This window comes from Pituophis catenifer, unplaced genomic scaffold (assembly GCF_029215685.1).
Source record: "Pituophis catenifer annectens isolate HBS135680 unplaced genomic scaffold, rPitCat1.0.hap2 SCAF_2, whole genome shotgun sequence".
Lineage (NCBI taxonomy): Eukaryota > Metazoa > Chordata > Lepidosauria > Squamata > Colubridae > Pituophis > Pituophis catenifer.
Genome location: NW_027256882.1, coordinates 217,889,348 through 217,913,337, shown reverse-complemented (window position 1 = coordinate 217,913,337; position 23,990 = coordinate 217,889,348). Strand labels below are relative to the sequence as shown.

At 38.7% G+C, this 23,990-nt stretch overlaps 1 protein-coding gene across 1 annotated transcript in view; it reads left to right on the top strand.

The window, feature by feature from the left end:
• Positions 1-23,990, top strand: part of ADAMTSL1 (ADAMTS like 1) — a 508,728-nt gene that overhangs the window by 450,680 nt on the left and 34,058 nt on the right. Inside the window, exons 20-21 of the mRNA XM_070938587.1 lie at positions 2,450-3,590; positions 21,084-21,211. Coding sequence (XP_070794688.1) covers positions 2,450-3,590; positions 21,084-21,211 — 1,269 coding nt within the window. The remainder of the gene's footprint in view (positions 1-2,449; positions 3,591-21,083; positions 21,212-23,990) is intronic.

Genomic DNA, 23,990 nt, shown 5'->3' with positions numbered 1-23,990 from the left:
AAACCTGCAGGGTCAGATGTGCAAAGGAGCCGGATCGGCCTCTGCCCGCCACCTTCCCTCCGAAAGCCCCTTCATCTCACCCACCCCAGGGCGGAGGGCTGCCTTTCGCAGAGCAGCTGCCTCCGCCTCCTCCTCCCTTCAGTCTGACTCCTGCGCGCGGAGGCTGCGTCTGCTGCTCCCGGCTCCTCCGCCCCCTCCCGTTCCTCCCCGGCTGCTGCCCAGCTGCAGCTAGTCTGGTTCTTCGTGACAGCAGGCAGCAGACCTGGAGCCGCAGGAAGAAAGGAGCGGGGCCGCGGGAGGGAGGGGGGAAGGGAGGACGAGCTCACGCGCCTATTCGCAGCCTCTACTGAAACCTGCAGGGTCGGATATGCAAAGGAGCCGGACCGGCCTCTGCCCGCCAACTGGCCCAGCGGCGAGGGAAGAAAAGTTATTCTCCCGCGGGGGCTTGCCTGGGTTTTTCATCAGTTGCAGGGCCTCTTCTTTGGTCACATTCTGGCGCAATTCCCTTTCGGCAAAGGGCAACTAACCCAGTGCTCTGCCACTCTGGTGCAAACTTCTCTGCAGGCTTGTCAATGCTGCAGATCTGTTTTATTCGGGGAGCTGCTTCTTCCCACTCTCCCCGCCCCCCCCCGGAAAAAAAATCCCCTGTCAAAAGGGAAGGCTGTGACTTGGCCGTAGTTCATTAAGCCTCTTTTAAGTTCGCCACGGCATCGGCCAGTGTAGAAGCGAAGACGCAGGAGGGGATCCAGTTTCAAAGTCAACCCCCCCCCCCTTCGGCTGGAGGCTGAGAATTTCTTGGGGAAATACATTGGGGAACAAAATCCGTTGAAGGAACCAGCTTCCAAACTTCCACGTTAGAAGCGGTTCTAAGCGCCTTCACCAAAAGCAGATAAATGCCTCGCTTCAGTTTCGACCTTCTTGCTGTGGGGCACTTTGGGGAGGCGATCGTGCATGCAAGTCCTCCTCGGCTCTTCCAGCCTACCTCGCTGTACTTTAAAAAAAGGACCGTATGGAGAATGTTATCCAATTGCTCATATAGCACATCGCCAAATAAGGCACTCCGTAAAACTTTGCCCATCCCGCAAGAGAAAAAAGGCATTGTAGCTCCAAAAGAAGCCGTTCAAATGCACATTTCTAGAGTTAGGGATGACCTTCACTGAGAGTAACTTTCTACAATTGCATGTTCCAAACTTGAATCCTCCAGGTGTGTTTTGATTTCAATTCATACAATCCCCAGCCAGCACAACATTAAACAGTACATGTTCAACCCAGCAAACTAGTTTCACCTTCTTCATTGCAGTGAAATAAAACAACCTAGTTTAGGTAATAATAAACTATAATAAACTCTTTATTAGCCTTTGTTACCTATTAAATAAAACTAACCTTATTTCCACTGATCCTCTCATTTATAGGGAACTCAATTGCAAAAATCTATTATATGTACCCTAGACCAGAATGTTGGGTCTCTTCACAAGATAAAAGACCAACAATATGTAAACATACTACCAAACATGGACATAATTTCCAACCCAAAGCCTGTCCATCTAGTATCCTAATTTAAAGCTAGGGGGAAACAAGTTTTTTAAAAAATCACTCAAAGGTGGGCATTTCCCCAGACAGCTGGGGCTCGCCATCACTGGGGGTCAGCTGGGGAAGTCAGAGCGTCGGTAATATCCACCTGGATGCCTGGGGGAAGCTCCACTCAGCAACCAGATGGGTCCAGCATTCAGCGGCATGCAGCCTTGACGAGATCGGCACAGCTTCCCAAATCTGAGTTGCCAGCGCTGACCGATGACGCTACGGGAGTGCCAACAACATTGAGGGGAAGCTGTGCCAATCTCATCAAGGCTGCATGGGTGACAGGACAGGGTGACAGGAAAAAAACCTGGTATGAAATACCATATTGAAATCAAATCTGATATTTTTAAATTTTTATTTGGTGTGCGTTGGAAGAGGGGTAGTCTTATACAGCGAGTATAGCCCAAACCCTATATTTTAACAGGAAAAGTAGGGGATCGTCTTATACGCCCAGTCGTCTTATACACAGGAAAATATGGTATTATAATTAAAGTGCTTTGGAGTAGGCATTACTAGTGCTTCCTTAAATCAAACATGCATTTCTTTGGAATCTGAAGGCTACAGCACAAGCCTAGAAAATGATGCAGCCTTCTTAACGGAGGTACTGCATTTTATGGCCCATCTGCAGATGCTCATGCAAATGACATCCCAGGCTTAAATTTTCTGTAGTAACTTCCCCATTAAATGTCCTGTATTACAGACTATATGATGGGATCACCCATCAGTGATATGGAGTCCATGCAGGAAACAGATACATGGGCATAGGAGCATTAGTGGAAAGAAAAAAAAATCCTTTAGTCCTTTAGTCTATTAGGTTGAACGTGCAAATGTGATGTGACACCACATCCTAATAATGTTACTTGCATTCCAGGATATCAGAGACCAGCTCACAAGCAACCCCCTTTAATACTGGCTCAAAAGAAAGTTTTTATCCAGACACGAAAGCAAAAGAAGTTGCATTTTGTTGTTGGTGGATACGCCTACCTGTTGCCCAAGACTTCCGTCATTCTTCGATGCCCTGTGAGACGATTCCGGAAGCCAATGATCACGTGGGAGAAAGATGGCAAACGACTCATCAGCTCTGTTCACGTTACGGTCGCGCCGTATGGATACATGAAGATCCATCGATTAAAGCCCTCAGATACCGGCACATACACTTGCACAGCAGGACCAGCTCAGGAGCATTTTGTGATTAAACTCATAGGAAGCCACAACAAATGTACTGCCACCTTGTCATCCGGGTTAAAAGAAGACGAATCCTCAAGGAAGGTCAGTCTGAATGAAGCTTTGCATGGCCAGGAGAAGCATCAGAATAAAATTCTCTTCAACGGAAGCAAAACTGAAAAACGAGGACTTGCCTCTGGTCCCAGCCACCAGTATGATGACATTGTCTCAAGGCTTCTGGAATACAGAGGCTGGCCTCGGGTGAGTGCAGAGCCATGGGAAGCCCAGGACTCCACAGAGAGAAATATTTCTTCAGAGGAAGACCAGGGTCAGGACTACAACCTGCCTTTCACTATGGTCGCCAATCAGGATCGTTTAGATGACATCTTAAAGAATTTGTCTCAACAGCCTGAGGAACTGAAGGATGTCTATAGCAAGCAACTTATCTCCCAGCTGGCCCATGAAATTTTCAAGAGCCATTTGGAGCATCAGGAATCTTTTTTCAAAACCCAGGGAAGCAGAGTCAGTTCTGCTTCAGTGGAATTTCCATTCACTAAGCATTTTTCTGAGTTTAACAGATTATTGAGAACATCTTCTTCCGAAGCCCACTTGGCCACATCTCTAGAACTCGTAAATGGTTCACGTGGGCCGCACAAGAAACCTGCCATCTTGAAGAAGATCTCTGCAGCACAACAACTATCCGCGTCTGAGGTTGTCACCCATTTGGGGCACACTGTGGTTCTAGCCAGCGGGACATTAAGTGTACTTCTTCACTGTGACTCTGTTGGAAATCCAAGGCCAATCATTACCTGGGCGAAGAATGGAGAAGCTGTGCAGTACAACAAGAGGTAATAAAATACTAATTTTATCTACACGGACATACAAATATACATAGAAAATTTTGATTTTCCTTTATTTTCATGCATTCTTTTTACATTGTCTAGTGGCATTTTGTTTCAAAACACTTTTTTTCGACTGTCATACTAATGGATGTGTTAGAGATGATTCTATAGGGGCAGATAATTGATTGAGTAAAACTCTTAGTTGTTTTAAATCTAGGACATTCATTCCTAATTTGAGATCCTCCAGAATCCAGGTATGTTGGATTACAGTTTACAAAATCCCCAGCCCTCAATTGTTGAACATAGAATATAATAGAATAGAATAGAATAGAATAGAATAGAATAGAATAGAATAGAATAGAATAGAATAGAATAGAATAGTCATTGGGAAACTAAAAAAATAACAGGTTTAGTTCTACTCTGCTGTAAAAATGAGGCAGAAGAATAGACAGTTATATTTCAGAGTGGAAGAAAAATATTATTTTAAATTTTGCCCTATACAAGTATATACAAAACTAAAACCTACTAAGTAGAATACTGGCACATAATGGAAAAGTTTCAAATTCAGCTGTCCAACTTCTCATTTGCAATTTATAGAAAAGGTATTTTTAAAAATCAAGAAAGTGTTTTTGAAATATGTAAGGAAAATTTATCCAGTTCTATCATTCTAGAAACATACCATTTTATTTAGATGCAGGTTGTGTAGAGAGTGTTTGCTCTACAGTCCAGGAATGTTCATTAAAGTGGTTCATACTACTCTATGCAGAAATGAAAGATAGATGGTTGCATTCTAAAAGTGAATGTTTTACAACTAACACAAGTGTTAAAATTATTAGCAAAGAATTAGATTACTCTAGAACAATTTTTCTGACCTTTCTAACTCTAGATTAAGGTCGCAGTCTGCATGACACTCAGAAAACCTTTAAAAATTATTCAGGTAATGTCAGGTTTTAGAGCAACAAGAATGGAATGAATTTGTCAATTCCCGATTAGATTAGATCTCTTAATCCAATGTCTGCATTAGATTTAACATATATATAAGGGGGCTTTTGATTTCATGATTAGTTTTCTACTATGCCTTTGTCCCTCCTTATTCTAAAAATTTTAGAGGGGTTTTGAACAAACCTATCTTCCATTTATAACTGTACAGTGTTTTCTGAAGTTGTTTGCATCTTTTTTTCTTACTGCAGAGATTCCACTAAGAAAGAGACAGTTTAATAGCATGTTATTTATACTCCGCCATTTGGATGCAGCTCTGATCTCATCCAAATTGATTATATATTTAAAATATTTTGATCCTTCCTAGCCTCCAGAGAATTCTAGATGGCTATAGGTGATGCTGTACATATGAGCAATGGGTACAATAGGTCAAGGTATTTATCCATTATAACCCTAATTCATTTAAGTTCACTATCATGGTTTCCTTTGAAATAAATCCCAAGGATTGCTATTCACTGATATTGTTAGGAATTGCTTAGGGATTCTTAGTTTCCCTCCCCCAAAACTCAGAGGTAACTGAGAAGGGACTGAGCTTACCTCTGTAATATGGATATCATATGTATTTAGTGTTTCAAAAGGAACTGAAATCCTTAAGTAGAAAAATGTGTGGTGAGCTTGCTTTATAACCTACATGCTGCTGCAACTCTTCCTAGCTTTTTTATGTACAGTAATATGATTTTTGATAAATGAACAGTATTTCCATATGATACAGTCATTCCCCACAGTTTGTTCGGGAATCTTTGGTTCAAGCATTCTCTTGACACATATTGCAAAGTTATATCATAGATGCTTTTACACTAGGATCACAATTTATTTCTCCCATGATTTTTTTAAATTCTAAAATAGTCTCAGGGCAGGTTGCATCTGGACTAAATCACCCATTACGGGTATCAAATATATCACAAGGGGCAATATGAATTTTTTTTTCAGGTGCAAAATTATGGGTGATGGGGAAGGAAGTTGCTTTTAGTAAGAATCAGTTTAAGCTGCACCAGATCCTCAAATTCAGTATCTTGGCAAAGATCTCCATTTAAATCTATATTTCTGAGAAGAAAATAGAAAGAGTAATTTGCTTAAATATTTTTCCTTTTGATGTTTTTCAAGGCAGATATTTCCTTCTAATATCATTTTGGTTGGCAAATATAGGCTCTCCACATAATATCTATCTATCTATCTATCTATCTATCTATCTATCTATCTATCTATCTATCTATCTATCTATCTCTATCTTCTATCTATTTATCATCCATCCATCCATCCATCCATCCATCCATCCATCCATCTATCTATCTATCTATCTATCTATCTATCTATCTATCTAAGCTTTTTCACATCCATTCTTTCTCTTTCAGCCTATTCCAGAAAGATTTAGGCTTTTAATAAAATCAGAAACAGATGCATTATGAACACCTTCATTTAAAATATCATTTGAGCAATATTACCTGTGATTTTTAGCAACATGCAGAGTTACATAGGAAAAATAAAGTTTAACTGATCAAAGAGCAGTTTATCTCCTTGATCAGTTTAGCTCATGATAAACTGAGAAGTTTATTATGAGCTATACCTGGGGAAAAAATATGAATTATATTTTTATAAGGCATTTCAGATAAATACATTTTCTGTTCTTAATAGGCAGAGAGAAGTGTCCTATACCAGGGTTGACCTTCATTTTGAAAATTCCTCTAGAACTTCTGATAGTTTAGCATAAAATCATTATTGTTTACATTTACTATTACTCTATTATCTTCCTCTTGAATAGCTGGGCTAGAACTGCAGTGATTCACTTAAAAATGTGGCGAGAAAAGTCATATATGAGGCAAAACTCACTTAACAAAGTTCTCACTTAACAACATAAATGTTGGGCTCAATTCTGGTCATAAGTTGAGGACTACTGTTACTTTTAAATATGGCTAGCCAAAGACCACTAAACAACTCTTGACCTGGAGCCTTATATTGTAATTTGGCTATTAGCTATGTGTTAATATCTAAGATTAACACTAAGGGACACAGTGGCTCAATGGCTAAGACGCTGAGGTTGTTGATTGAAACATTGGCAGTTCAGCGGTTTGAATCCCTACTGCCGCGTAACGGGGTGAGCTCCCGTTACTTGTCCCAGTTTCTGCCAACCTAACAATTCGAAAGCACATAAAAATGCAAGTAGAAAAAGAGGGACCACCTTTGGTGGGAAGGTAACAGTGTTCTATGCGCATTTGGCGTTTAGTCATGCCGGCCACATGACCATGAAGACGTTTTTGGACAGCGCTGGCTCTTCGCCTTTGAAACGGAGATGAGCACCGCCCCTAGAGTCGGGAACGACTAGCACATATGTGCGAGGGGAACCTTTACCTTTAATATCTAAGACTATGTTGTTTATGAAGTTACTTAAAAGTGCTGATGTGCTGGAAAGGATACAGGTAGTCCTGAACTTACAACCATTCATTTAATGACCATTTAAAAAGGAAAAAAAATGTGACTTGCGACTGGTTCTTGCACTTAAAATTGTCACAGAATGCCGCTTGGTCATGTGAACAAAAACTGGGCACTTGGCAACCAGCATGTATTTTTGAGAGTTGCCACGTGCCAAAGTCACGTGATCACTATTTGCAACCTTCCCAACCTGCTTCTGACAGACAAAGTCAATGGGCGAAGTCGGATTGCCTTAACAACCACATGATTCCCTCAACTCAGGGGTGCCAAATTCAAGGCCCATGGGCTGGACCTGGCCTGCAATGTGGTTAGATCTGGCCCGGGGTGCTGCCCTGGAAACAGCGAAGGACCAGCCCCCAGCGCCTCGGCCCCAGGCCAGCCGGTGCTGATCTACAACTTGGTGGCAGCCATCTGGGCCAGAATGTGGTCAGCCTTAGATCCGCGGGGGCCCCCTTGAGACAGCAAAGGGTCACCCTCGCCGTGTCCGCTCGGCACGTGCTGGAGACAATGGAACCCCCAGCCCCGCCCGGGCCACCACAGGCGCCAACATGAGCGACATGGAGCTGGTCACGCCCACCCTGGCTACGGCCACCCATTTGGCTGCGACCACCCGGCCCACCGAGGTCAACCACAACCCTGATGTGGCTCTCAGTGAAATCGAGTTTGACACCCCTGTTTTAACTGCAGTGATTCATTTAACAACAATGTCAAAAACAGTCATAAAAATTGGGCATGACTACTCAACAACGGCCTTACTTAGCAATGGGAATTCTGATCCCAATTTTGGTCATAAGTCAAGGACTTTCTATCTACATTAGTTGATGTGTTCGGAAAGCAGAATTTTTTGCCAGTCCATGTTTCCTCTGTGTGTAAATTATGAGCCTGAGATTAAACATCCACATCCTGTGACCAGGGTCAGCCTCAGAAATGAGAAGGCACAAAAGAATCAACCCCAGGGAACCCAAATTAATTTTAAACGCCTGTTTCTCTGGAATATCTCGCAAGCTCTTGATTTATCCAAGGTGCAATTCAGCACCGTGGTTTAAATATACCATTAGTTTGCTTGCTGCCTTCCTTTCTAAGTGGTTAGAAACGCTCCTGATTTAATGATTTCTATAATTTACTTTCATTTGCGGTGTCATTGCATTTAAAAAACATTTTTCCCCTGGCAGAGAGAGCATTCTTCTTTTTTTTTTTTTTTACTACTAAAAGAAAACATTAAAAAATGAAAAAGTATGTTTTCCCCCTATGTGAGAACAAGAATGTATTTGTTATGGAAAGCACATGCAGCCTTAATCAAATATAGGCCTATGGTATAAATTTGGTTGGACTTCGGCCTGTAAAAATACATTTCTGGCATTTAGAAAGTTGTATGTGCAGCTATGCATTGCCAGTGGTTACATCCTGTTGGGAAAGTGCACATAAAGGTTTTTTTTGTTTTTATACGTTGTTAAAACTACTAGAGAGATGTGTTTCTTCTATGCTGTTAAAAGACATGCAGGTTACAAAAAGTCCATACAAAAATTACGTTCAGAATTGAGCATGAGGAAATTGTAAACTGTCTTAAAGCAACCCTGCCTTTGTAATATTGCAGCACCAAAGTGCTGTTTGTTATTAGAGAGCAAATAATTTCTATTAGTTCCAGATTTTGCGACACGTGTATCTGAATCAACCAGTTCCCAAAGGTTAATTTTCAAGGTTTGCCATTTTTCCTTTTGCTATTATCTTTAATTGGCATTGTTTTGTAGAGCTACTCCATACCACCTTCCGGATGGGATGGGCATGGGATGAAGAGGTTGTTCCTCTTCTAATGTGATTGTATAGAAGAGTGTTTCTCGGTCTTAGCTAGTGTAAGATATGTGGACTTCAGCTCTCTGATTTCCCAATCAGCATGCTAGCTAGAAGAAGTCAAGGAGCAAGAAAAACTAAGCAAGGCAGGATGGTCCAGATCAGAACTTCTCAAACTTTTTCAGACCATGGAACCTTCTTGTTTAAGTCCTTGACCCCTGATGAAGAGGCAAAACTTTGTTGTGCTTGATGAACTTGTTTTGTTTTGTGAATGAAAGCAAATACTGTATACGTGTCCCAGGATAATGTTGCAGGATCGAATTTGAGTCGGTCACCAAGACCAAAAGTTTATTCTTCCAAGCTTTCAGACCTGCGCTGGAGCCCATTCTCAGGGAACTTCTCGCTCTCCAGAATTGTTTTGTTATTCTCCTTAGCCTCACACAGAACTCCATCATATTTTGTGAAACCCTAAGGTTCAAAGATAGGGACGCCGTGGCTCAGTGGCTAAGATGCTGAGCTTGTCGATCAAAAGGTCGGCAGTTCAGTGGTTCGAATCTGTCAGATGTAAATGCCTTATTCTCTAATATGTAAATAATGTATATATGGAACATCAGGGGTTAACTTATTCTTTGGACTTTAATGTATTCACAATTTACCACTCCCATTCCTGGCTCCACCCCTTGTATATATAAGGAGCCATCCTCCCCATTTTCCTCGCTTCTATCTTGAATATTCAGCGAATATAGAATGCCTATTATGATTAAAGAGAAATATATTTAAATCTCTAACTTCTATTATCTTTATTGAGTCTGATCCTGAAAATATTGCAACAAGCTGGTAGCAGAGGATGGTTAATTGACTCAATAAGTAATTAAAAATGTCCAAGAAAGATAGGCCCAACACCAGGGCCTACAGCAAAGAAATAGAAACTGATCAAGAGATGATCAACGAATCCACTAATGCGATTTCGAGAGAATCCGAAGAATACACCACTGAAGAAGAAGAACTGATGAGTGAAAATAACGACCAGGAAGAAATTGAGATAGAAAATAACGAACTCAGGTCAGAGATATTAAAGATACTAAAAAGTCAAAAGAATGATGAAAGCCTCATCGCGGACCTCCAGGAGATGCTGAGGAACAGCGGAGCAGCGAGAGAGAAAAACGTCATTAAAGAAAAACCCAAAGATCAAAAAACTGTGAGTGAAATGACTACTGAGAAAATAGTTGTAAAAAAGAAAAGATGTGACCTCGCGCGAAATTTTGAATGGCAGCCATCTTGGTTTCAACGAACTTCAAAAGAGAGTGAGGCAGAGCCAATCAAAACGCTCAGTTCAAAATTTCTGGCGCGAAAAACGCTATCAGACGAAGAAAGTGAAAAAGAAGTCTCAAACTCTTCAGATGAACCAAAATCAGAAAGTGAAGACGATTTAACAAAGTCTCAAGTAAAGTCAGCAATGAAAACGCTTTTTGCTGCTTTTGGGCCAAGATTGAAAATTTCCAAGACATCAACGAAGAAGCAAGAAATCAAACCGACAACTCAAGACCTGCACGCTCCCATCCTGACTTCGAAAACGACGACACCCGAGCCCAGAGAGCCATGCCGATTCCGTCCTACACCGCAGACAGAATCGAGTGCCAGCGCACACAAGAGAAAGAGAAGAACCGTCGCCATCACCAAAGCCCCAAAAACCGAGCCAGAGACCGACTCATCTGAAGAGGAGCGGATCGAGAGAGCTGAAATGGAGAGAACCTTCCACAACGGCGCCAAAGAAGAAATGAGCAACGCGCATGTGCAAAACTACGTAGACGGCCCCGAAAGACTTGAACTGGCCAGAGAACCGCGCAGACTCGTTACAAGCATCCCAATGCCGTTCTGTAATTTCCTGCACTTGAGAGACCACGGACTGCCTCAGGTTGTAAGTAATGGACAAAATAATGTGGGGAACTTACCCAGTGACTTCCCAAAACTTAGAGTTGATGGCATTAATTTACAAGAGTGGTACCAACAGCTTCAGGTTATTTTCATGAAAGAAAATTTACTATTCTTTATAACTAGTCCTCCAAGAAGACCTTGGACTTTAAAAATAGATTGTTTACATCATAGAGCATTTTTCATAATAATTTCTAGCGTGTCTCCTGCAATGTATTATAGCATCAAACCAAACCTAACTGTATCAGAAATAATTCAATGCATGTTTAATCTATTTCACAGCGATAGCGTAGCCACAACCACAAGAATGTCTAAGGATTTCTTTTCTTCTAGAGTGAAACCAGGGGTTTCTATAAGTGAGCATTTGATAAATCTAAACAAAATAAGAGCTGAGCTGCAATTGAGGGGGGAAGTGATTTCAGATCAAACAATGAAAAGTGTTATTATCAATTCACTTGATCCATCATGGGATAGCTTTATGTCACACTTAGATACCATTAATTTGGGATATTTATCAATAGAAAGTCTATCTAACAAATTGATAGCAGAAGACAATTCAAGAAAAAATCGTTCCAGTAACCAAACAGAACACAAATCTTTTAGGAAAGTAGTCTTTCAAGATAAATATAATGAGGCCTTTAGATGCCACAATTGTGGATCCAGGGAACACAGTAGAAGAGACTGTCCCAAAGTCCCAAGGGAGAGACATAGGCCAGAATATAGGAGCAAATACAATTACAGACAATCTTCCACAGATAGACACAAATATAGAAGTCCACCAAATTACAGAGAAAGTAGAGGGGGTAGAGAAAATTCAAAAGAGAGAAAATCTGGGTCACTAAATGGGCTAAATAAACAAGACAGCACCAGAACACAACAAGATGAGAACAATAATTGGCTTATTGATTCTGGTGCAACAAATCACACCACTAACAACAAAAGTATATTATCTTCATTTACAGAAGATAAGTTTGTGATAAAGGTAGCTAATCAAGAAAAGGTTCAAGTATTAGGCAGAGGAAATGTGACCTTGCCTGGTTTAGGGAAAATAGAGGGGGTATTATTAATCCCAGAAATACCTCACAACATACTGAGTGCTATAAAACTAAGCAGAGAATCTGACATCAATATAGTTTTCTCAAAGGGGAAAGCAACTATAGAAAAGAACAAAACAAATGTAGGTACTGTGATGATAAAAGGGGGTCTACCCTATCTGATAACCAAAGAAAGATGGTTACATAACATTGATTCAAATATGGAAGATTGTATTGAAGCAGATGATGAAAATGTCAATAACAGTGACAATGATGAATGTAAAATAACTCATGATAACAAAAATACACACAATGAGAAGAAACCAAAAATAGGTAAACCAATTCATGATGAGTGTGCTCACATCTTACATAGGAAGTTAGGACATGCAAGCTTTCCCGTAGTACAAAAAATGACTGAACACGCAGAAGGTGTCAAAATAAAAAATTGTGAAAATTATTTGGAATGCTCAGTATGTAAATCCACCAAACTAAAAACCAGTCCCAGACCAAAAAAATCTAACAGATCAACTAACAATATTTTTGATTTGGTACATATGGACTTAGTTGGTCCATTAACTCCATCAATTACCTATAGAAAACGTTACTTCCTAACAATAGTGGATGATTACAGTCGCTATGGTTTTGTTTACACATTAAAGCACAAGGATGAAACCTTTCAGAAATTTAAGGAATTCTACAAACGCATAGAAACACAGCATAATATCAGAATAAAACAAATTATGACAGATAGGGGATGTGAATTCATGTCTAAAGAATTCTCCCAATGGTTAAAGGATAGAGGGATGCTACATTTCACGTCCAATCCATTTTCTGCATTTCAAAATGGGATTGCAGAGAGAAAGAATTCCACACTACAAACCATGATTAGATGCACATTAGAGGATGCTGGTTTAGGCAAACAATTTTGGTCAGAAGCCTTACATTATTCAAATTACACTCAAAATAGAACATGGTCCAGTATTGTGAATAAGACACCATATGAGGTGATGTACAATAGAAAACCCAAATTAGCACACATGCACATATTTGGAGTTACTGCAGACGTACACATACCTAAACAATTGAGGAGAAAGGGAGAAAACGTATCCAGGAGATTAAGATTCATGGGATACGAAACTGGAACCAAAGGGTACAGATTCATTGATAGTAATAACAAATTTATAGTATCCAGAACAGCTGTGTTCCATGAGCAGGCCAATTGGTCTAAATTGCACCTTAATGAAATATTTCCTAATAAAAGCAAAGATAATATATCTTGCGAGGAAGGAACAACAGAAAATCAAAATATTAACAAAAGTAAGAACAAAACCAAAACTTGGACAAATAGTCAGCATAAAATAAAGACAGACACATTAACAAAAAAGGAAGCCAGATATTTGCATGACAACCATAGCAAACCTGAAAGAAATATTAGAAACAATAGAAACCAAATACCAAATAAATACAAAGATTACATAATGCATATGGATGGAGAACAAATAACACCTAATACATATGAGGAAGTATTGAAACTTCCCCGTGAAGAAAGAGAAAAATGGGAACTAGCTATGGAAAAAGAGATGGAAAGTTTACAAGGATTAAATGTATTCACACCTGCGATCGCACCTAAGGATAAAACAATTATAGGTACCAGGTGGATTTATAAAATTAAGAATTTGGAAGGAGGTAATACCTTATACAAGGCCAGACTAGTTGCACAAGGTTATGCACAAAAATATCCAGAAGACTATACTGACACTTATTCACCAACAGTGAGAACAGAGAGTGTCAAAACAGCTCTTGTAGTAGCATCTGCACTCAATCTGGACGTGTTTCAATATGACATACAGACTGCATACTTACACGCAAAATTAGATAAGGAAATATATGTAAGAGCACCACACAGTCAATACACTAATAAGAACGAAATTTGGTTATTAAATAAGAGTCTGTACGGATTGAAGCAATCTGGCAAAAGATGGTACGATTGTTTGGTAAAAGTACTTAAGACCATGGATTTCAACGCCACCACTGCTGATAACTGTTTCTTTGTTAAAAAGAGTAATGATCATATTGAATTTGTATTAATTTATGTGGATGATATTTTATATATTGGAAAGCATAAAGAGAGCAGGGAAATCTTTGTAAATAAGTTAAACGAACATTTCTCATTGAAGTCACTAGGTAGAGTGAATAAATACCTTGGTGTACAAATTAACAAAACTAAAAGGGGATTCAAACTTACTCAGAAAGATAAAATCATTGAACTCCTAAAAAAATGTAACTTAAATAATGCCAAAACATGTGACACACCTATGCAAACTGATTTTCTTAGAAACACTGATGAATCTTCCCCTGAGTTTAAAGACAACACATTTTACAGATCAGTTATAGGTTCACTCCTTTATATATCTAATTGGACTAGGCCAGATATTGCATTACCTCTCAATTTATTGTCAAGATATGTTAGCAAACCAACCTTGTATCATTGGGAAGCTGTCAAAAGAATTTTAAGATATCTGAAAAGTACATTAGATTTTTGTTTAATATTGGAACCAAATAATGACAAAGAACCAAAAATTACTTGTTATGCTGATGCAGATTGGGCTGGTGATACATCATGCAGAAAAAGTACCTCTGGTTATGTTTTTCTATTGAACGATTGTCCAGTTTACTGGTATACTGGTAAACAAGAACTGGTAGCCACTTCTACCACAGAAGCGGAATATGTTTGCTTGTCTAAAGCTGCAAATAACCTTGTATGGTTCAATGATTTGATCACAGATGTTTGGAAGAAACCTACTTTACCATTTATTATGCATGAAGACAATAAAGCGGCCATTGAAATATCTAGATCCGATGCAATTGGACAAAGGTCCAGGCATATTGATATAAAATTTAAGCACGTGAGACAACTATCTCAAGACGGATTCATCAAAGCAATACATTGTGATACTTCTGAACAATTAGCTGATATATTAACAAAACCCTTATCTTCTAAACAACACAAATATTTAACTTCTAAATTATATGTATTATATTGTCCTGAATCTGAATGTAACTGGTGTTGTATAACGAACCGGCATTTAGAGGGGGATTTGTCAGATGTAAATGCCTTATTCTCTAATATGTAAATAATGTATATATGGAACATCAGGGGTTAACTTATTCTTTGGACTTTAATGTATTCACAATTTACCACTCCCATTCCTGGCTCCACCCCTTGTATATATAAGGAGCCATCCTCCCCATTTTCCTCGCTTCTATCTTGAATATTCAGCGAATATAGAATGCCTATTATGATTAAAGAGAAATATATTTAAATCTCTAACTTCTATTATCTTTATTGAGTCTGATCCTGAAAATATTGCAACAGAATCCCTAGAGCCGCATAACGGGGTGAGTTCCTGTTACTTGTCCCAGCTTCTGCCAACCTAGCAGTTCGAAAGCATGTAAAAAATGCAAGTAGAAAAATAGGGACCACCTTTGGTGGGAAGGTAACAGCGTTCCGTGTGCCTTTGGCGTTTAGTCATGCTGGCCACATGACCACGGAGACATCTTTGGACAGCGTTGGCTCTTCGGCTTTGAAACAGAGATGAGCACCACCGCCTAGAGTCACGAACAACTAGCACATATGTGCGAGGGGAATCTTTACCTTAAGGTTCAGAGGAACATGATTTGGGAAATCATGATGTAGGAATTGGCAGCTCTGACCCTCTCAACACCTGAGTTCGTACCTCCATACTTTACATTTATAGATTGAAATACTTCGTCGATATACTAAGAGCCTTTACGGAGTTAGGTACCTTTACATATCTGAAATATAAATTTCAGATTTATTTCTGACAATGTGATTTGTGAAGCAGGCCTAACTACTGTATTTGGGAACTCTGTTTTTGAAGCGTTGTTTCTGGTTGTTCTGTGGAATTTCTACACATGAGTGTGCTTTTTTGCACAAATAGTACAAGCCTTCTCATTTGTGTTGGGAATGTCCTTCTCATTTATTATCTAGGTATGGAAAAACCAAGCAATTGGTCTACTTAATATATCTTTCTGAATATCCCAATTAAGATCATTTTTGTATGGTGCATTAGGATGATCAGGAAGAAGCTGATGCTGAAAGAGATGCCTTCTTGCCTTGCTTTTCCTTTCCCCCTTCCCCGTTTCTCTCACAATGTTCAATGGGTGGGCTTAATCTGGTTTGCTTTAGAGTGTGCCACCCATGGTGCTGTGAGAGAGATCAAATATCCCTAACTTTGTGGTTCATGAGGCTGCCGTTTTCATTCAAGGAGGGGGGAAAAAATCTCATCAACCCATGGTAAGTGACTAGGCCTTGATTGCATTTGGAGGGGCTTTCTTACTCCAGTTCTCTCATCTTCTTTTGTCTACTCCTTCAATTTTTTTTTTCCTACTACCATCCTGACAAAAGAAGTTATGGAAAACAGCTGCTGCAGTTTTCTTGTGAGAAAAGCAAATTTGCCTATAGGCTGTGTCATTAATTCAACCTAAGCGTGATTGGAGGCAGGTTAGAACTTCGTAGTGGGAGCCATGATATTAAACATATGCTTCTTGGTGGGTCAAGGCCACCCAGAGGCTTCAAGAGACCCAAACAAAACCAACTTGGAAGTAACTCCAGCAAAAGGACATTACACAGTATACCAGTTGGACACATAATGCCAAATATCTGGCATTATTCCTGAGACCCTCTATACCAAGACTAATCTCAAGATGGTTTAAAAGTTTATATCCACCCTCTGCTGCCCAGGCGTGTCCATATGTTCCTTACAAAGTCCTCTTCTTTTTGTTTTTGCTTGCACAGTGTTGTATTGGACATAAGATTATTAAACGTTTTTTTTCAGAAGTGTCAGGTATTTCCCATCATTAAAACAGAAAATACTGCTGAAAATATTCTGTTCTGAAAACGATAGTTTTTAAATATATGGCAAGTGTTTTCATATATAATAATAACTAGCCCCCTTTTTTATTATTTCAGAGATATTTCCTTACCAGATTCCTCAATGCCTTCAACAATGGCATGAAAAGTTCTTAAAAATTCAGGAAGATATTCCGAGTTGTATCTACCTCAAAGAGTTGTATCTACACTTGATCTATATAGCATAGTCAAACATCAGGAGTTGACTACAGGAAATGTTTTATGACATTTTGTATTATGTCCTCAAATGCTTTTAGGATACTTTTTATGTCATATAATGTTCTATATTATATTTCATAATATAATAATATATTATAAATATATTATATTTAAATTTATATTAAATTTCAGTTTTTTGGGATATCATGAATCTCAGATTTTGGACATATTCTATAAATTCATTTTGAAGTACCTTGAAATGTTTTGTCCTGTTATGTGCCATTTTGCTTAGTTATACTTTGCTTTACTTTACTTTATTGATTAGCCCTTGGGCCATATCAAAGTGCAGAGTTCCAGACACAAATTATTACTAAAATCTGATAAAAATAATTTGAAATTGAATTGGATAAAATACGATTTAAAATGAAATTGGAATAAAATACAGTTTAAAATGATAGCTTTGATTAGCCTATAGGCCATATCAAAGCACAAGGTGCAAACACATATCGCCAATTAAATCTTATACAAACAATTTAAAATAACAGTAAGGTAAAATACAATAGTTATACAATAAGATACAATATAATTTAATACATAAATATATAAAATAGAATAAAATGAGATAAAATTATATTTCAGTGTCACCCTTACAATCTACCCCAATCAGTCCCACGTATGCAGATCTCAACTGAACCATTTTGTTTAAGTACTGTACTGTGTTAAATGTTATTTTCAGGTTCTGGCCGCACATAAAGTAAGTTATAGATTACAGACACAAGAATTTTAATAATACAATGGTATCTTGGTGCTCAACTGCTTTGAAACTTGTCAAATTTGGTACTCAACGCATTTTAATGTGAAAATTTTGTCCCAATACTCATCATTTGTTTGGTACTCAACGCACAAGCTAAAACCTGTCAGTGTTGGCTGCCTTATGACTCGCTACATTATTCCTTATGGCAAAAATTTGTTTGGTACCCATCATTTTTGGTACTCATTGTGCCTTCTGGAACCAATTAACAATGAGTACCAAGGTACCATTCTATGTAGATTTAGTTCAGTATCATTCACTGGATGATTTCCAGCTGTTTGGGATATTTCCAACTGAAGTTACACCTTCTTAGATATGTTTTGAAAAGCTTATGGATCACAAAACGAACTAAAATACACACAAATTTAGTATGAAAAATGTATGCAATGCAAAGAGATTGTGCATGAATCACATCATATTCTCAGCCTTTAGTCTTTCTTTACAATGAGGATGAATAAAGAATATTATTTTTTGTTTACTGTTTTTTTTAGGCAACTCTAAAAACATCATTTAAAAAATGATGTAAAGGCTCCTGAGATAAGAAACACCAGATTTCATTCTTCTGAGATTCTTTCGACAGACTTGAATAAATCAGATGCAACCTTTGCATTTTATCTCTTTATTTGTTGCCTAAACCATCTGGTTTATCCTTATTCTGTCTTAAGTTCAGATCAATTAAAGAGTTATTTACACAGGTCTGAATCGCAATTACACAGTATAACATGGGTGAGAGAGAATGCAGATAACCGGTAAATTAGAAAACCAACAATTCAGGCTCTGATTAGAAATGACGTTTAGCTTTCTTTCTTTTTTTAAAAAAAATGAAAAACAGCTTCTTGAAGCAGAAAAATTGCAGGAAGAAAAGAAAGTAAGTATCTGCTTAATTTTTCCTTCTTTGGGTTGTTCACACTCTCTCCCAGCTATATTGTACTTACATCCAGCAGCTGCTATTCTGTACTTTGTCATCTCTGCTGGAATATCTTCAGGGCTCACCAACTGTGGGGCCACAGAAAAGATATTTGGTGGCCCTATGCTCTTGGGGAGGGAGCCTTTTTTGTTCTTGGCAATAGTATAGAAGTAATTCATCATTGTCTTCTAAAATGTTTTTCAACTGGACAGGGAGCTATTTAACATTTTGGTTGATCGGAGGCCTGCAAAGCAGTAGAGCCATAGATTAGCCAAAATTTAGGACATACAAGGAGGTTCTTTGGTTTCCATTCCGATATATCCCTGTTTTATAGTTTCACTCAAGTTTTCTTCTGTTTTTTACCTCAAAATTGCAAGACTTTGCAGTCGGTTTTAATGATCATAGTTAAAAAAAGAATCATGAGGATATATATCATAATGATGTTTGAAGATGGCTCTCTTTACGCAACTCCTGTGAGTCCCGTGGATTGCAAGGCGATCAAACCAGTCAGTCCTAGAGGCAGTGGTGGGTTGCCCCCGGTTCGCACTGGTTCTATAGAACCGGTAGTAAAACCGGTGGGAGGCTCCGCCCACCGACCCTGATGTCACCAAAACGCTTCTGCGCATGCGCAGAAGAGTGCGCACCCGAGCGAAGCAAATACGCATGCACAGCCCCGCTGCGAACCGATAGTAAAGGTAAGTAGAACCCACCCCTGCCTAGAGGAGATCAACCCTGACTGCACTTTAGAAGGCCAGATCCTGAAGATGAAACTGAAATACTTTGGCCACTTAATGAGAAGGAAGGCGTCACTGGAGAAGAGCCCTAATGCTGGGAACGATTGGGGGTAAAAGAAGAAGGGGACAGCAGAGAATGAGATGGCTGATCGAATCACTGAAGCAGTCAGTGTGAGCTTAAATGGTCTCCGGGGGATGGTAGAGGACAGGAAGGCCTGGAGGAAAGTTGACCATGGGGTCGCGATGGGTTGGACACGACTTCGCAACTAACAACAACAACTCTTTAAGCACATATCTTGCAGGACACAAATGCAAACATAATGTTGTGTTAGGGTCTTTATCTGCCAGAAGAAGTTTTACAAAATCTTTATCTGGTCATCCAGGGAATGACCAAAAAGGAGGTTAGAAGCTTACTATGGGTCTCTCGGCAAAGTTGCCACAGAGCAACAGGTTAGGCAATAATTCAGTATTCTGATAGCAGGGTCGAGTCCTTTGGGCACATGATTTTTTTCCTGAAACCTGCATTCTATGACATTTGATGACAGGATGTCAAAGCGGAGCCCTGAAAAAGCCCTAAGGAATTCATTAACTGTAAGATGGTTAAAATACGAGATCACTTTGGAACAGATCTTGCCCTGACCCAATTGTATTCCAGTTTATACAACTGAGTTTTAAGGGTTCTTCATCTAAGAGCTGCTATATCCTGTTCTTCTCCCAGTGGCAGCAACGCCTCTGTGGCCAAACCCAGATTCTGAATTTTAACTTCAGTTTTACTCTAAGGTAAATTGAAATATTTTGAACAGGATAAGAGTTGTCAAGCTTTGGGGTTATAATTTCAGATACGTTGTCACTAACATTGATTGTGCAATCAGTAGATTCCTCCAAATATATACCTTTTACAGTGTCAAGAGCACCATGGTAAAATCAATGGAATCTGTCCTTTAATAGTTTCAGAAACTCCTAATTTTTAACACTTACATGACGAGAACATTTGAAAGAAGGTTTCAGCCCTTTTGCATATGGTATTTCTTATTATCTCATATTGGAGCACTAATAAAGACAACTTTCCAAGGAAAATGCAGAATGGAGGCCCGATACCAATTACATGACTATTTTCTGAACAAAATATAATAGAGTCATGAGGCCAGACTCTGAACTTAGTGTACTGACCAGCTTGACAGGCAGCGGGAGGAATAAAAAAATCAGAAACACATTTTCGGTGATGATGCAAGATGTAACAAGATGCAAGATGTAGCTTGTAAATATCAAGGTTGATATGAGATAAAATGGTAATGTGTGCATATTTTAAATAACAGCAGATTACAGATGATCCACCTAGTTTGGTATTGGTATATAGTGCTTGTTATTTAATGAAACTGAATCTGCAAAGCTTATAATTTAAACTTAGGATGACTTTGGGCCAGTCATTCTCTCTCAGCAAAACCTACCTCTTAGGGTGGTTGTGGGAAAAATAAGAGGAGGAAAGTGTGGTGAATATGTTCTCACCTTGAGTTGTTTTGAAAGAATAATAAAAATGCAATATAAATAAATAAACGGTACTGGTATTGTATATTTGCCATCTTGAGTTATACAGTATATGAAAAAACGGGATGAAAAAAATCTTTTTTTAAATGTCATTCTGAATACAATTATTCAAATAAGTTTAGCCTTTGGCTGGTGTTTTTTTCCTCTGGGGTCTTACCCAGAAGTGCTGAGTAATAATTTTCTTGGCATCCAATTTTTAAGACTTTTAACGTATTTGTCTGTCATTACAGGATTCTTCTTCAACCAGATGACTCCTTGCAAATCCTAGAACCAGTTGAAGCCGACGTAGGCTTCTATACTTGCAATGCAACCAATGTGTTGGGCTCTGACTCTGTCTCCATTGCCATCACATTAGCAGGTAACTCCATGTTCTTGCAGTTTTAAGCACAAGTGAGATAACCTCCAAGTTTAAAAATCCTACCAATGTTGGAGTTTTTTAAACTTTATTTAACTTTGTTTATTGATGTTTTCCCCAATTTTGATGTCTTGCTCTAAAAATTTCACAAGATATTAAATGCTAGCTTGATATATTTTACTCCTTCATTTTCTAGGATTATTTGTAGAGAGGGTCACGGCAGTTTAAATAGAATTAGTGAAGTGTATCATTTTGTAGAATTTATTTTGGGTTTGTCATGTGAGGGGTATATATGCCTGAATTTCAAGGATGGAAGAATGTGAATGGAACTTTTCCTTATGTTAAGATCAAGGAGTGTTGCCAAGAACTAGATTTGGCATTATTTCAAGATTCTAAAACATGCTCCTGTTTTAGTCGCCAAATGTCTATGGAGATTCTCAGTCATCCAGGTGATGGTTGTCCCAAAGGTGCCTTTTCAAGAGACAACTGGACAAAAGTCCAGTTGCCTCTTGAAAAAGCACCTTTGGGACACTTCTGTTTTAAAATTTCCAGAAGTAGTCTTGAAGTCAGGTGCCAGATCCAGGAAGTACTCTGATTTATGCTTTACTATTTGTATATTAATCTCTCTCTCTTGGACCATTATGATTGGTCTTCAATTTGGTAGCTAGTGTCTCCTATCAGAACCCTCCACCTTTACAATTTCACTAGGTCCTGAGCCTCTTGCTTAGCTTCAGAGTCTCAGTGTCAGAGACCCTGACACTGAGACTCTGAATCTAAGCAAGAGGCTGGTGAAATGGGAATACTAACATGTTAATATAAAAGAAAACAAGAGGCTGGTGATATGGGAATATTAACATTTTGATATGCAAAAAGAGGGATTATAAATCGCTTAATTCTGGGGTGTCCTTAGTTTTCTTTTTAATATACACTGACTTTTATATTTTAATATTATTGCTGAGATGATTATTTAAGACAGATATATTAAAACATGTGCCACGTTTTTCGTTCCATTTTCCCACTTCTATCACCTCTATATATTTCGGCAGAGAGAGCAATTGATTTTGATATTTTAGTTCAAATGGAAAGATTCAATCATTCAGTGGCTGCTGAAATATACTGATGTCTTGACCAAAATAATGATAACACGGTGATGGATTTACCTTTATTAAACTTTTAGGCCGAAAGTCTAAAAAAAACCCTATATTTTGGTCTGATCTCTCTGCCATATTTTGCTTTTATGACTGTTTCTCTTTTTAGTAGAATGATAAGGATTTAATTTGTTAAATCCATCAGAGTGGGATGTTTTGACCCCTTAATTTTTTTTTATGCTTGGTGGTGGCTCCAATTTTTTCTATAAATCTTTCTCTCTTAGACTAAATTGTAAAAGAACCAGACATCTCATTAGTGCTGAAGCCAAACTAATAGTGATCTCCTGAGAGTTAGTGAGATTCCTCATATTCCTGAAGTTAAGCATTGCTCTAAATAATTGGTTGGATTGCATGTTATCTGCTCAGTCAACATCTTGTAAGGTCAAGCTCTTTCTTTCCCCGTCTTGCAGCCAAAGCATGGTTGGCACACTTCCCGTCACTGGCAAGCGAAAGCTCAGAGCAGATTAAGTTTCTTGTTTACACCGACAGTTTAGTTCTATGACAAATTAAATCTTTGTTCACTTGGATCAGCATTAATGAAAACCTTTCTGGGAAGAGCAGTGACGTTGTGAGATTGTGCTTGCTTTAAACTCTTTAGGTGCTTGGCCAGCAAGTAGCTTTTTAATAACATGCAAAGTTACAGAACGAGAAAATGAAAAGAGACTGGCTAGATCATTCCAAAAGTTCATCCATTCCAGATTGTTTTGTCCAAAATGGAATTTGGTTCTGTAGTGGATCTCATGTTTTACACACAGGAGGTGTCAGGTCAGAATCTGGATCCCCTCTTGTTGAAAAGTGCTACCTAATAACCTGGAGAACTGCTAGCTGTTGCAAATCAGCATCAATGGTTTTTGGCTACGTATCAATATGTTTGCTCTGTATAATGTGGCCTTAATTATTTGGATGAACAGTTGCAATAAAGGGCCTCTAGAATTCCACAAGTAGTCAGTAGAAAAACAGCTCCCGGTACTACCCCTCGTATTTAAGCTAAGTGTGCATTTCCCCAGATATATGAGGTGCCTGTCTTCCTAATTCTTTTAACCTGAGAGAATGTAACTATCTTTTAGTAGGCTGTCTCTAAGAACATTGATATACATTTAGTTGAACTCATGAATCAATATGCTATGTACAAAAGTTCTGGGATAAACATAAACCATGGAAGTTATGAAGAGGACATGGAAGTATTAAGACAGCCAGTTTGGTGTCTTAATTAGACATTAGGTTAGAAAACAGGAGACTCTGAGTTCTAGTCCAGCCTAGCCTTAGGCCCAAAGTCAGCTGATTGACTTGGGCCAATCACTCCCTGCCAGTCTTCAGAAGTGCTTGCTGGCACTTCCAAAAATGCCAGCAAGAATACTTCAGGAACTAATCCAGACACCCGCATTCCAAAGCACATGTTTCATCTCAAGCTTTACAAATCATAGAGTTTTTTTAGGTTCTTATGCCCTTATTATGGGTATAAGTAGGATTGCCAAACAAATGGCAGTGTGATGATAGGCTTGCGTGGAAAGCAAAATAACCTGTGATGCTACAGTTATGAGCCACAGAAGTTAGAAACAACTTTGAATACTGCTGCAGAAGTTTTATCATGCCCTCTGAAGTATTTAAAGGTTAGGGTATAGTTGTAGTATTTA